The following is an 11,891-nucleotide window of genomic DNA, read 5'->3' on the forward strand; positions in this document are numbered from 1 at the left end:
TGTCGACTGCCTCTCTGCAAATGAAATAAAATTCGCTCACAGAGAGCACGAATGCGGCAGCTCCCAGTCGGCTTAGCCGAAGTGGGACAGCTCCCATTCGGCAAATACCCGAACAGCTGTGGGAGCTGTCCCTCACAATTTTTATGGGACGTATGTATTCGTTGTATGAAATGAAGCATATACATACATACATATGTATGTATATGTTGTATGGTTAGTGCCAGAGTAAAGCTTTGGATAGTTCAATCCACCGATACTATCGATATCTAAACATCTAATTTTGAATGCAATAAGCAGAATATCTAAATAATAATAACATCTTATAATTTATTGAGATCAATTAGAACAAAGCATATGCATATGTACATACATACAAGAAAAATAGGATTTTCATTAGTTCCATTTTATTTTAAAAACTATTTTATGCAATTGGCTCTAGTTTGTATGTTGAACATACTCTACAAATTCTGAGACTCGGAAAAAATAAATTACAACATATCGTATTAAAAACAAAAAATAACGAAAACAAAAGTTATTAATGAAAATCCTAGTTCCGAATGTACTAAACAAAGAAAAAATTACTATTTTGCCTACAACATTTTGGAGTTCGTTGCCCCCCACTTGGAGCTCAAATTTACCTACTTGTACACTATGATGGGATACTTGAGCTCAAATTTCAGCTTCCTAGCTCTTATCGTTTGGGCTGTGGGGTGTTGATTGTGTTTCAATTTTTCCACGGGAAAACTTCCCTTTTTCATGTTCCAGGAAAAATGGTAAAAAATCAAGTATTACACAAACCAAAGTTGAATCCAACCAAATAAAAATTGCAGATTTTTCATACAATCTTTGGAGCCCGTTTTCCCCCCTTTGGCGGTCGAATTTTCAAAAATCGCTTCTTAGTGCTCACCTACACTATAAAAGACAACTTATGTCCAAATTTCAGCTTCCTAGTTCTTACCTATAATTCTGGCCCCAGGAAAGATAGCGAAAAACCCAGTACATATACAGTTTTTCTTGTATTTCTTATGAGAGTATACAAACTAATAATAATAACTAACAAAATAATTATATAATCAGATGAAAATTGTAGATATTTCATACAAACGTTGTAGCTCGTTTTCCACCACCAGCTCGAATTTTCCAAAATCCCTCCTTAGTGCTCACTTTCACTGTGAGAGGGATCTTGTTTCCAAATTTCAGCTTCCTAGCTCTTACAATTTGGGCTGTGCGGTGATTGCCAATCTGTCAGTCAGGACAAACTGTTTTATATATACTTGCATAGAGATAATTGTACTACGTCCATACAGATATTTTACAAGTACTATTATTACACTAAAGGATATTTCTATATGCCTGTATTCGTACAAACTCTCTTACTATTATTTACAACTACTACTTACTACCTTTAAGACACTTCATATATTTACTTCATATTATTACTTTAAATACTGCTACTATTTTAATTGGCACAGCCATTATAATTGCTATTTCAATTCTTACTTGTATAGCTTATATGTGTATTTACTACTTATTTCTCAGTCTCTTCCATTAAATTCAAATGCAGCAAATAGCAACTTATTTACTTGAAGTAGCTAGCCAGCCTGCCGACGGCTTTTGAATGGCCATAAACTGCTTCTCGGTACACGCTCACAATCAACCATTGAAATGCGTTCAATTCGGTTAGAATGTACAGGAGTCGAGTCTGAGCAGCCATTAGACTGTTTGCTTAAGCGACTCAATATTGACAGGTCCTGACAGATACTAAACTAGCCTTTACATATGTGCGCCCCTTGAATAAATACAGGCGAATGAAAAGCGGCGGTAATTTTGCATACATTTTAAGCAAAGTTCTCCCACATCAGCAAACAAAACTCAATTCGTATCGCCAATGCGCTCCCTGGGCCCCAACAAGGGCAAAGTTTTCACATTTTTGTTTAACATTTTCAAATGGTTTTTGCATAATGGAATTACATAGTTGAATTTTCCCTTTGCTGTTTTTCGCTGCATACACAAAAACTTTCGCTGAACTTGTGCCAAAAAGTTGGCGCACAGCTCACACTTTTTCTTCCGTCTTCGTAGATCTACATTCCTTAGGACTTTTATGCGTTTCTGATGGCGCTGTACCATTTCCGCTTCCGTTAATGGCAACTGGCTTGCAAGTTGCATCGAAACTTTTCACTTAGGGAGACAACACTCGTCCGTTTTTAATTAAAATATTTATGAATTTGTCTTTGAGCGCGAAACGTGCTCTAATTTATCTTGATCGAAGTAGACAATGGCTGAGCGTTGGACGAGAGTTGAGTCATTGCGTCAATTGTCGTTGTATTGAATGGAAAATTTTGTTTCTAATTAAAAAGCTGCCAAATCAAACAACATACATGGCATAATAATAAGAAGAAACATTTTTAATTATTTTACTGAAATGGGTTTGGTTTGAGTAGAAAAACGTTGTCGCTTGTAGACTAAGTATAAAGCGAATACGAGTATTATCATATAGTTTGTATAGACAGATAGAAGGAGTTTATATCTTAATATCTATCTGGGGCAATATAAAATTGAGCTGATGTGGCAACAGTTTTCGAGCTGAGCCAGATATTGAAACCGGCTAATGAAGATATTCATTTATTTTTTAAAATTCTTACAACATTTTCTCTTGCTTTTTAGTGCCATTAATTATTAGTTATCTTTACTGATCTGTAAAGCCCTCTTGGAACATTTTTCAATACTACTAATTACGTTTGAATATTGTCTGTGACTGGATAATAAATGTAAATGCTCCTCAAATAGAATAATTTTAGGGGCCTCAACAAGTTCGATTACTCTTTTTAGCATTAATTCCCATACATACGTCATAGCTATGTCTGAAATGCAAATGAAGTGTCAGAAAACCCCTTTAATTTGCTTTAATAGCCACAATGGCTGAGTTCATATTTCACACACGCCTCACATTATATTATTTATCGACTAGCTCATTTACATTTTTCACAAATCTCTGGAAATAATCAAACAGTAAACAAACCACAATCGCAGATTCCAATGCTTGATTGCCGACATTAGTTGCCAATCCGGGTTTTATAACCAGAATTTCAGCGACGGGTGCAAATACAATAAAAAAAAGTTATCTAACAATTGTGAATTGGTTAACACATTTTGTGCTGTGTAATTAGACATATAAATTATTTTGACCATATCATATCATAATCCCAATAATTGGAAAGACAAAAAAATCTTAGCTGTTCAATCAAGTTGTGTATACTAAAATATTATACATATTAAAGATGTTGTTTTAAGAAATTAGGTACATACAAACATAACATAAACATATCATAACAATATCATACTTACAATATCATAACATTAATTAATACGAGGGCGGCATAAGAAACAAATTTGTTTTGTTTTGCATTCAAATTTATATATTTCTTTCAATAATTTATATTTAGCCTTAAACCGTCTATAGTAAAGTGTCAAATGTCTATTTTCAAATATAGTATACATATTTCTCGTCCAAAAATGCTTAGAATTAACATCGTATCGATAATACGAGAGTCCATAACACGAGAGTCCAAAAAGTCAAAAGTTGCGGATCTACTTCACAGTGTCTAGATATCACTTCATTGACAGTTTCTTGGTTATCTTTGGCCTTGGCTCCCGTGTCAGGATAATAGATGAAAAGCATAGAAACACGTTTATCGCTTATAAACATATTATTTACCATTTGTTTACCATCTTAATTGATTGACGAAATATGTTTTCTGCTAAACTTTAAAATTCTATTGTTTTTTCATCACAAAAGTTCTGTCCTTTAAACGATTATGATATCAAGACTTCACGATAAATATCGATATGGCAAGAGCGTACTTATTAAAATAACAATAGCCTTGTTTTAGTAAAACCTTATGGAACTATATTAGTCCAGTAGTGTGCAGTGATAGTTTGGAAAATTTTAAGGCTAACATTTTTGACATCATAATTTCTTCGGTGTCAATTTCCTTGCTAGGTCTTAATGAGTATATGGAATGCTGTGATGAGCTACAGTGAACATCTGGAAGAAGTTTCCTTATTTCCATATATTATCCAATCATTGAACATCTTCACATTTTTATATATCTATGTTCAACATACTATTGCTCCCCAAAAATGACAACTAGGTTGATAGAAATTAAAAAAAAAAATGGACTGAGCCGATATTCTTGTACACCCACCTCCTCATAATTATACTAATTTAAAAAATGTTTTATTTTTTAGAATTCATCTATGATTCTTAAGATGTGCAAAGTTTCTAAAACTAAAATAATATACTTGTAGTATTGCACTGGAATAGCCATCAAGTCTGACTGACAAGCGAGACTAAAACAAAGCATGAGTGGCTGTAAATTTCAATGTACTTGTAAAATACATTTTCAATGTCTTTATAATTGTAATCTGTAAAATATTTAATTCGTTGTCTGTATTTAAGATTGTTTAGATGAGTATGTGTTTAAACAAACCTACTAGTAATCTGAGGCTCAAGTTCAAAACTGATAATAATTGAACCCAACTCAGATTAGGCAATAGCTGCTGTCAGCTATTTTCCTCGTAAACAACGTCGTAAGCTGTTCGTTGAAGACTGAATGCAGTCTACAGGTAATTCATAGAATATTGAAATTGTAAGAGAGTACGAGTATACTCGTATATATATATATATATATATATATATATATACAACTTACCGATGTTCTCATTTCAATTTTGTGAGTCCCACAGAATATTATCATAGCTGCTTCTAGCCTTCAACTTACAAATAAATATTCTTTTTCACTTATAATTTATATATATATATATATATATATATATATATATATATATATATATATATATATATATATATATATATATATATATATATATATATAAATTATAAGTGAAAAAGAATATTTATTTGTAAGTTGAAGGCTAGAAGCAGCTATGATAATATTCTGTGGGACTCACAAAATTGAAATGAGAACATCGGTAAGTTGTATGATTACAAATTTTTGGTAGATAGGATTCACATATAATTAATGGTAACTGATTATTTTTATTGTTCGTATTTAAACGATAATCAACTTACCCGCAATATTTAAATTATGATAAATGTCTTGGCTGTTTCTTCCCCTCTCTGTGCTAATTAAAGTTTTGCTTAGCTTAGCTTAGCTTACTCGTTTTGCTTTTTGATTGTATTTTTTTATACTGTATTGCGAATTTGTTTTTTTTTTTTTTGTTTTCAAATGGGGCAGAACATTATAAAAGCGCAATATTTTCTAGGGGCTCAGTTAGTTTTGCCGCAAAGGTCCAGAGTATGAGATTGTTTATTGTGTTGAGTGTTTGCGCCGCGGTCGCTTCAGCCGGATATGGAGGTGGAGGCGGTGGTGCCAGTTCCTCAGCTTCGGCAACGGCATCGGATTCATCTAGCGCAGGCGCGGGAGGAAAATTCGGCGGAGGTGGTGGTCATGGACCAGGTCTAGGATTTGGAGCCGAACTAGGTGGCGGTGGCCCTGGATTTGGTGGTGAGGGGCTTGGTGCTGGATTTGGCGGTGGTCTCGGAGGCGGTTTAGGGGGTGGAATCGGTGGAGCCGGCGGTTCTGCTTCCTCTTCTTCTGGATCAAGTGTTGGAGGCGGTGGAGGTAAACATGGTGGAGGCGGCCTAGGATTTGGTGGTGGAGGCGGCCCAGGATTTGGCGGTGGAATCGGATCCCATGGGGGAGCTGGCGGTTATGGAGGCGGTCACGGCAAATTTGGAGCTGGCATTGGAGGTGGAATTGGAGGTGGCGGACCAGGATTTGGAGGTCCAGGATTCGGTGGTGAAATTGGTGGAGGTGGCCACGGAGTGAGCGGTGGTTTTGGAGGCGGACCTGGTAAACACGGTGGTGGTATCGGTGGAGGCATTGGCGGAGGTGGCATTGGCGGAGGTGGCCTTGGCGGAGGTGGCTCAGGATTTGGAGGTCCAGGTGGAAAAGGTGGTTACGGTGGTGGTGGGGCCGGTGGCTCAGCTTCATCCTCTGCTGGCACTGGTGCTGGTGGCATTGGAGGTGGCGGCCCAGGATTTGGCGGTCCAGGATTCGGTGGCGGAATTGGTGGAGGTGGTCACGGAGTTAGCGGTGGCTTTGGAGGCGGACCTGGTAAGCACGGAGGTGGTATCGGTGGTAGCGTCGGCATTGGAGGAGGCGGCCTAGGATTTGGCGGCGGAATTGGTGCAGGCGGCCATGGAGTGAGCGGTGGTTTCGGTGGCGGCCATGGAAAGCACAGCAGCGGCAACGGCGGTAGTATCGGCGGAGGTGGCCCTGGATTTGGAGGTCCTGGAATCGGTGGTGGTCATGGCATTGGTGGAGCCGGAGGTTCGGCTTCATCTTCTGCTAGCGCCAGTGCTGGTGGCCTTGGAGATGGTGGCGCAGGACTAGGTGGCGCAGGACTAGGTGGCGGTGGTCACGGCGGTCTAGGCTTGGGAAACATTATCGCTGGACCAGGTGGTGGAATTGGAGCTGGCGGCTCAAGTTCAGCGAGCGCTAGTGCTAGCAGCTCGGCCGGTGGTGGGGGAAGCCTCGGTGGAGGATTGGGAGGACACGGAGGCGGTGTTGGTGGATATGGCGGTAAGGGCGGCTACGGAGGCGGCGGTTATGGAGGCGGTGGCTATGGCAAAAGTGGTGGATTAGCCAGTGCCAGTTCCAGCGCATCGGCAACAGCTGTGGCCGGTTAAGACAAGACAATTTCTAAATTAAGAGTATTAAGATTCCTTAATAAATTGTACTATAAATTGTGATATAAATCGTTGTTTTTATGGAACTCATAAAATTGAATACATTCTCTAAAGGGTTTCATAACATGGTGGTTACATGCCATAACCATCAATTAGCTGCTTGGCAGGGAACATTCATTTAGTTACATGAACGATAATCAACGTTTTTATTAGTTTCAGTACGTCTAACTAAAAATCAATTAGTTTGCTGCCGACTAATCACTGATACGGACACCTCAGCTTAGCTCTGAGCAGTTTGGCAACTACAATATACTCGTATGTATGTACGAGTATGTATATAATCGTATGTACAAGTATGTACGTACTTGTCGGTTTCAAGTCTCTCAATTTCTCGTAAAAAGATGCGCCATTTCATTTTCATTTGACTTCCCTAAAGGCTTTATCTGCTGCAGTACCCAAGAAAGTACAACGTTTGTTTCCTTGCCGTAAACTTTTGTCAGGTGCCGCGCATCAGACTCTCATCACGTTACGACGGCAATCTTTCATAACTTGCGATTTATTATGGCCTGGCATATTAAAAGTTTTCATTTTGTCGTGCCACTAAAACACTACAGGGAAATTACGTCATCCATTCTGAAGTCTCAAAGTCACGTGCTGCCCCGTCATCACCGCCAAAACTATAAACTGCTATGTCTGCCGGCAGCTGCCAACTATTAAAATCCTTTGCATACGTTTTTCAAGTGGCATCATTATCAAATTTATAACACATGACAACTGGGTTGGGGTCTCCATCTGCAGAGCGTGTGTGCGTGAGTCATATTTGAACATCTTCTGCCTTTATTCCGTCTTTACTTGTATAAGGTAAGCGTTAAATGGAGTGAAATGTGCAGGCATGTGTTTGGGGCTTAAAGTCTAACCAAAGTAAGATGAATAAGGCCTGTGGAGGAAAAACCTTTTTTTATTTTATCTGACATCGGGTAACACGTTAGAAAGGTAAGCCGAGGATATAGCAATATTTTTCTGTATGAACATCGATATCCTTTAATCTTAGAAGATAAGAGCAATAAGCTGTGACTTATTTATTGATATTATCAAATTTAATCTTTTGTATAGCTCGCCAGCCAGTGATCGAGACTATATTCAGGAAAAAACAAATTCAAGTTATGTTTCACAATTTAATTTAAATGTAATTGCATTTTGTTTGTATTAAATGTTTGGTTTACACAACTCTATTATATGTTTATTTTAAAATTAAAGTGAAAACTAATTTTAATTTTGATGTAACAAATAAAAATACTCTGATAAAAATATTTATTTTTCGGCTGAATATCTCTTTAAATTCAAGCAAAGGCTCGTTCTTCACTTCCACGATCGTTTGATTGCATATTTTTGATTGCGTGATTTTTCAAGATGTTCCCATTAGCATTTAAGATTATTTCTACACCCAATCGAAATTGTCCTTTTATTGGCAACTATTTTTTATGGTTCATGCTTAAAAACAAATGATAATAAATAATTGAGCACACTTTTTGTTGCAACTTTTTGTCAAGTGTTTCAAAAAGAGTTTTGTAGCCTTTTTCATGATGAAATGCTCATTTCAAATTACATAACTCAGCTTTAGATTGACCAAACTTTTTAAGAATGTTACGTACACCAAGTCATACAAGTATATACGGGTGCGCCATCTTTTATGTCGGTATGTAAATATTGAATAACTTTGTCATTAGTGAACCGATTGACTTGAGTAGACCAATGTTGAAAACCTCAGTTCAAGAAATTGTACAGAACCAAATTAAATAAAAATATCTCATACTTGAAAATCTGTTGTTTATTTTCAAAGATATTCAATGTTTACATACCGACATAAAAGATGGCGCACCCTGTATATAGGTGCAGAAATTGTGCTGAGCACTTTAAGAGTGTGCACCAAAAATTAAAAAAAATAAAATAAATAGCTAAGTAATTTACCGACTTGTTTATATAAATAAGAAAACCCATAAAACTTAGCTTTTTTAAAAGCACAGTTGCATCTCTGATCGCTAAATAAAAATTAAAAAAAAGCCAAGCGTTATGCCTAACTTTGCCGTAATTAATGGGCTATTATGCAACGACTTGTGGGCAGCGCGGAAGGCACTGAATGTGCGAGCATAAATCTCCTATATGGCCAACTCCAGCAAGCCTCAATTACAGACGAGGTTTTATGTTGTAAGCGCTTAAGAACAATTTATCATTAAGTTTCTTACAATTGCAAATTGTTGCACACACTGTGGCGGCAACAAATTGAAATCTTAGGCAAACTTTGTGCAGCCTCAGAGTGCAATTTTATTGCCGAGACCAAGACTAAGCCCGACACCGACAAAGACGGCGACGCCGAGAACGATGTCTGCCACATCGAAAGATACACATGTATTTGTGTGTACTTGTATACAAGAATATGGCAGCAGCTGTTGGTCGCTGGCCCTGCCTTGGCCTAACAGCCATTGGCAATAAACTCAGACCAATTTGCACAAGGACAATGAACCCCTGCGGTGCACTTTGGAGCTTGAAAGCGGAAGCGCGTGCGGAGGGCTAACTGCAACAAACTGGCTGACTGCAGCTGCTGGCGGTTTGCCGTACAGACCTTCTCTGTTCCTTTTGTTGTGCTTGTTGTTGTTGCCATTTGTATGATTGCAACAGTTGTTGCTGAGCAGCGGCATTTTATTTGCATGCCAACGCGCGAGGTTATGCCCATGCACACTGGTCAGAATTCCTAAAATTTTGGCATAAATTAAAATTTTGTTTTTTTACTTTTTAAAAAAAGTTTTAATAGCGTAATAGAGCATCAAATAGTGTATGCAAGTCGCATAGTGAATAATTTTTCCTCTAACCCTGGAAGTCCTCAAAGTCAGTTGTCATTTTGTCATTTTTAATGCCCAATAAATATTGTTGAAACAGTTTAGCTATTAGATCCTTGCAATGGAAAACATAGCCAAAGGTATGTCGAATACTAAACAAAGTAACCAAATTTTATGTTTTCATTTATGTTGTCTTCGTCGATGTTGTTCGTTGTGTGTTGTTGTCGGCACATTTTTTTAGAAAGTGCTAACCTAATGAAATATTTTTGTGGATTAAAAGTTTGTAAGCCCTTAATGGTCCTTACTACTACGTATTGCTATTTGTTCATTAAAATGCTGCTTTTTGCTCCTTTTCAAAAAAATTGCGCTTATTGCTCCAATTGTTGACATTTGGATCAGCAACAAAGACTCAGAAAACGCATTAAAGCAGTATATGAATATTGCAGAATATTAAAGCAAAAATCGTATATGAATATAATACTATGTTGATATCGGACAAAGTGAAATCCTTCGCCAATTATATTAAAAAGCACATGCCTAGTTGTAATGAAACTCTATGGAAATTCAAAAAAACCCTTGAATTGTTATGCTTTTAACATGGTTGTCGAAGTTGATGGTCATTTTGAGAATTGATTGAAAACGCTACAGTCGAGCAATTCCGACCGTGAAATACCCTCTAAGACAAATTTCTGGCACTGCGTTATATGCGCCCACAGCAGAAGCAAAAGCAACAAGTTTATGGACGTAGTACTGGAGTGAAATTGTTTCGCTAATAGCTTTTCTATAAATTGAGCGACATATATGTAATTTAAAATAAAAGTAGATAAATGTGTATTAATTATGTGTGCAAAGTTTGGTTTATGTATGTAGCTATCGAAATTTGGACAGTATTGACGGAATACTGTAGCGGGGAGAGGGGGAGGAATATAAAAAAAAGAATAAAATAAACTTGTATAGACTAGTGACTAGGAGCGTCTACATACCAAGTTTGGTTAATATGCGCTTAGCTCATACCAAAGTTAGTGAAAGTCGGCCCTTTCGGTTATATGGCAGCTATATGAATTAGTGGCCCAAACTCAACCAAAACTTGGTATGCTGTCAAAATATGCGTACAAACTAAATTTGAGGTACGTTGCCAAATACGCGGGTAATTCAATTTTGCGCATAACCGCCAACCAGTCGGCCAACTATGAAAATGCTAATAACAATAGTCGTGCGCGTGGTCCTCTTCTATTGGCAAATAAACCGAATATGCATATTACATTTTATGTTTTGAACATTTCAATTATTAGGCTCTATTGAGATTTTGTTGCTGCATGCGTGTGTGCATTGGTTTACATAATTAACAGGCCGTTCATTAGTAGGCATTTTGTTTTGGCTCGCAGCAACACTTGCTAATATGAGCATGGATATGCAAATATTCTTACCAACGACAAATTATTTTAATTTGATTGCGTTTAATATAAAATTTTTCCAATTAACACCGATCAGTTTATTATGGCAAATTGTTTATTAACATCCATTTCAGCGCAAATATTGGTAAAATGTATCAATTTGTATTTCTCGCCCAGGGGAATGAACAAAACTGTCCAAAACAGAGGAAGCTGTGTTCGTTGCAAAATATCCTGATTTATATAACTGAATATCAAGTGCAACAAAAAGGAAAATCCGTTCTTAAATTAAAGTTCATTTGAAAGAGGTATTAGACTTGGGAATCTATAAAAACTCTTCTAAAAATTTTAATTTTTAAGTACGAATATATTCGCGTTTTGATATTACAAGTAAAGGCCTCAGAAAATATAATCAATTTTCGACTCATTAAGAAAACTGTCAATATTTAAAGATAATGAATATGTACTTAAGCCACGATAAGTTAGTATAATAAATCAAAGCATTGTAACTAAGAATTAGTACGACAAAGGCATAGTATAGATGTCGGTATAGTATAGATGTCGGTTCTTTGAGTTGTAGAAAATTTAAAAATACACACAAAAAGGCGTTTAGTTAAAAGTTGCTTTAAAAGTTATATCTAGGTTATGCTTTGGTTACATCTCAATCATCCATAAATAATCAGTTTAGGAGCTCTTAAAAACTTAGCTGTTTTCGCAAACCATCTTTTGTTTTATTTTCTACGGTGATAAAGCACTGAATATATTTATCGCTCTTACCGACTCCTTTCTATGCTTCACTTTTCCAACTTTTCAGAACTTGTCTCGATGTTTCCATATTAATGAACGAGATATTTGATTAACTTGCAGTTGCTGTATCGGTTCAATGAACTATATACATAAAAGCAATTCTGAAATATGCATGTGAACAGCTAGTGAAATGTACTCCCTACC

The 11,891-nt window shown here is 36.9% G+C and overlaps 1 protein-coding gene across 1 annotated transcript; it reads left to right on the forward strand.

The window, feature by feature from the left end:
• The first annotated feature begins 5,309 nt into the window (after positions 1-5,309).
• On the forward strand, positions 5,310-6,784 carry LOC115630625 (glycine-rich cell wall structural protein). Its single transcript, XM_030527260.1, has one exon. It carries the CDS (start codon positions 5,321-5,323, stop codon positions 6,713-6,715), a length of 1,395 nt encoding a protein of 464 aa, XP_030383120.1. The 5' UTR covers positions 5,310-5,320; the 3' UTR covers positions 6,716-6,784.
• Positions 6,785-11,891: the final 5,107 nt, after the last annotated feature.

Source organism: Scaptodrosophila lebanonensis, unplaced genomic scaffold (genome assembly GCF_003285725.1).
Source record: "Scaptodrosophila lebanonensis strain 11010-0011.00,11010-0021.00 unplaced genomic scaffold, SlebRS2 tig00001410-arrow-pilon, whole genome shotgun sequence".
In the NCBI taxonomy this organism is placed as follows: domain Eukaryota; kingdom Metazoa; phylum Arthropoda; class Insecta; order Diptera; family Drosophilidae; genus Scaptodrosophila; species Scaptodrosophila lebanonensis.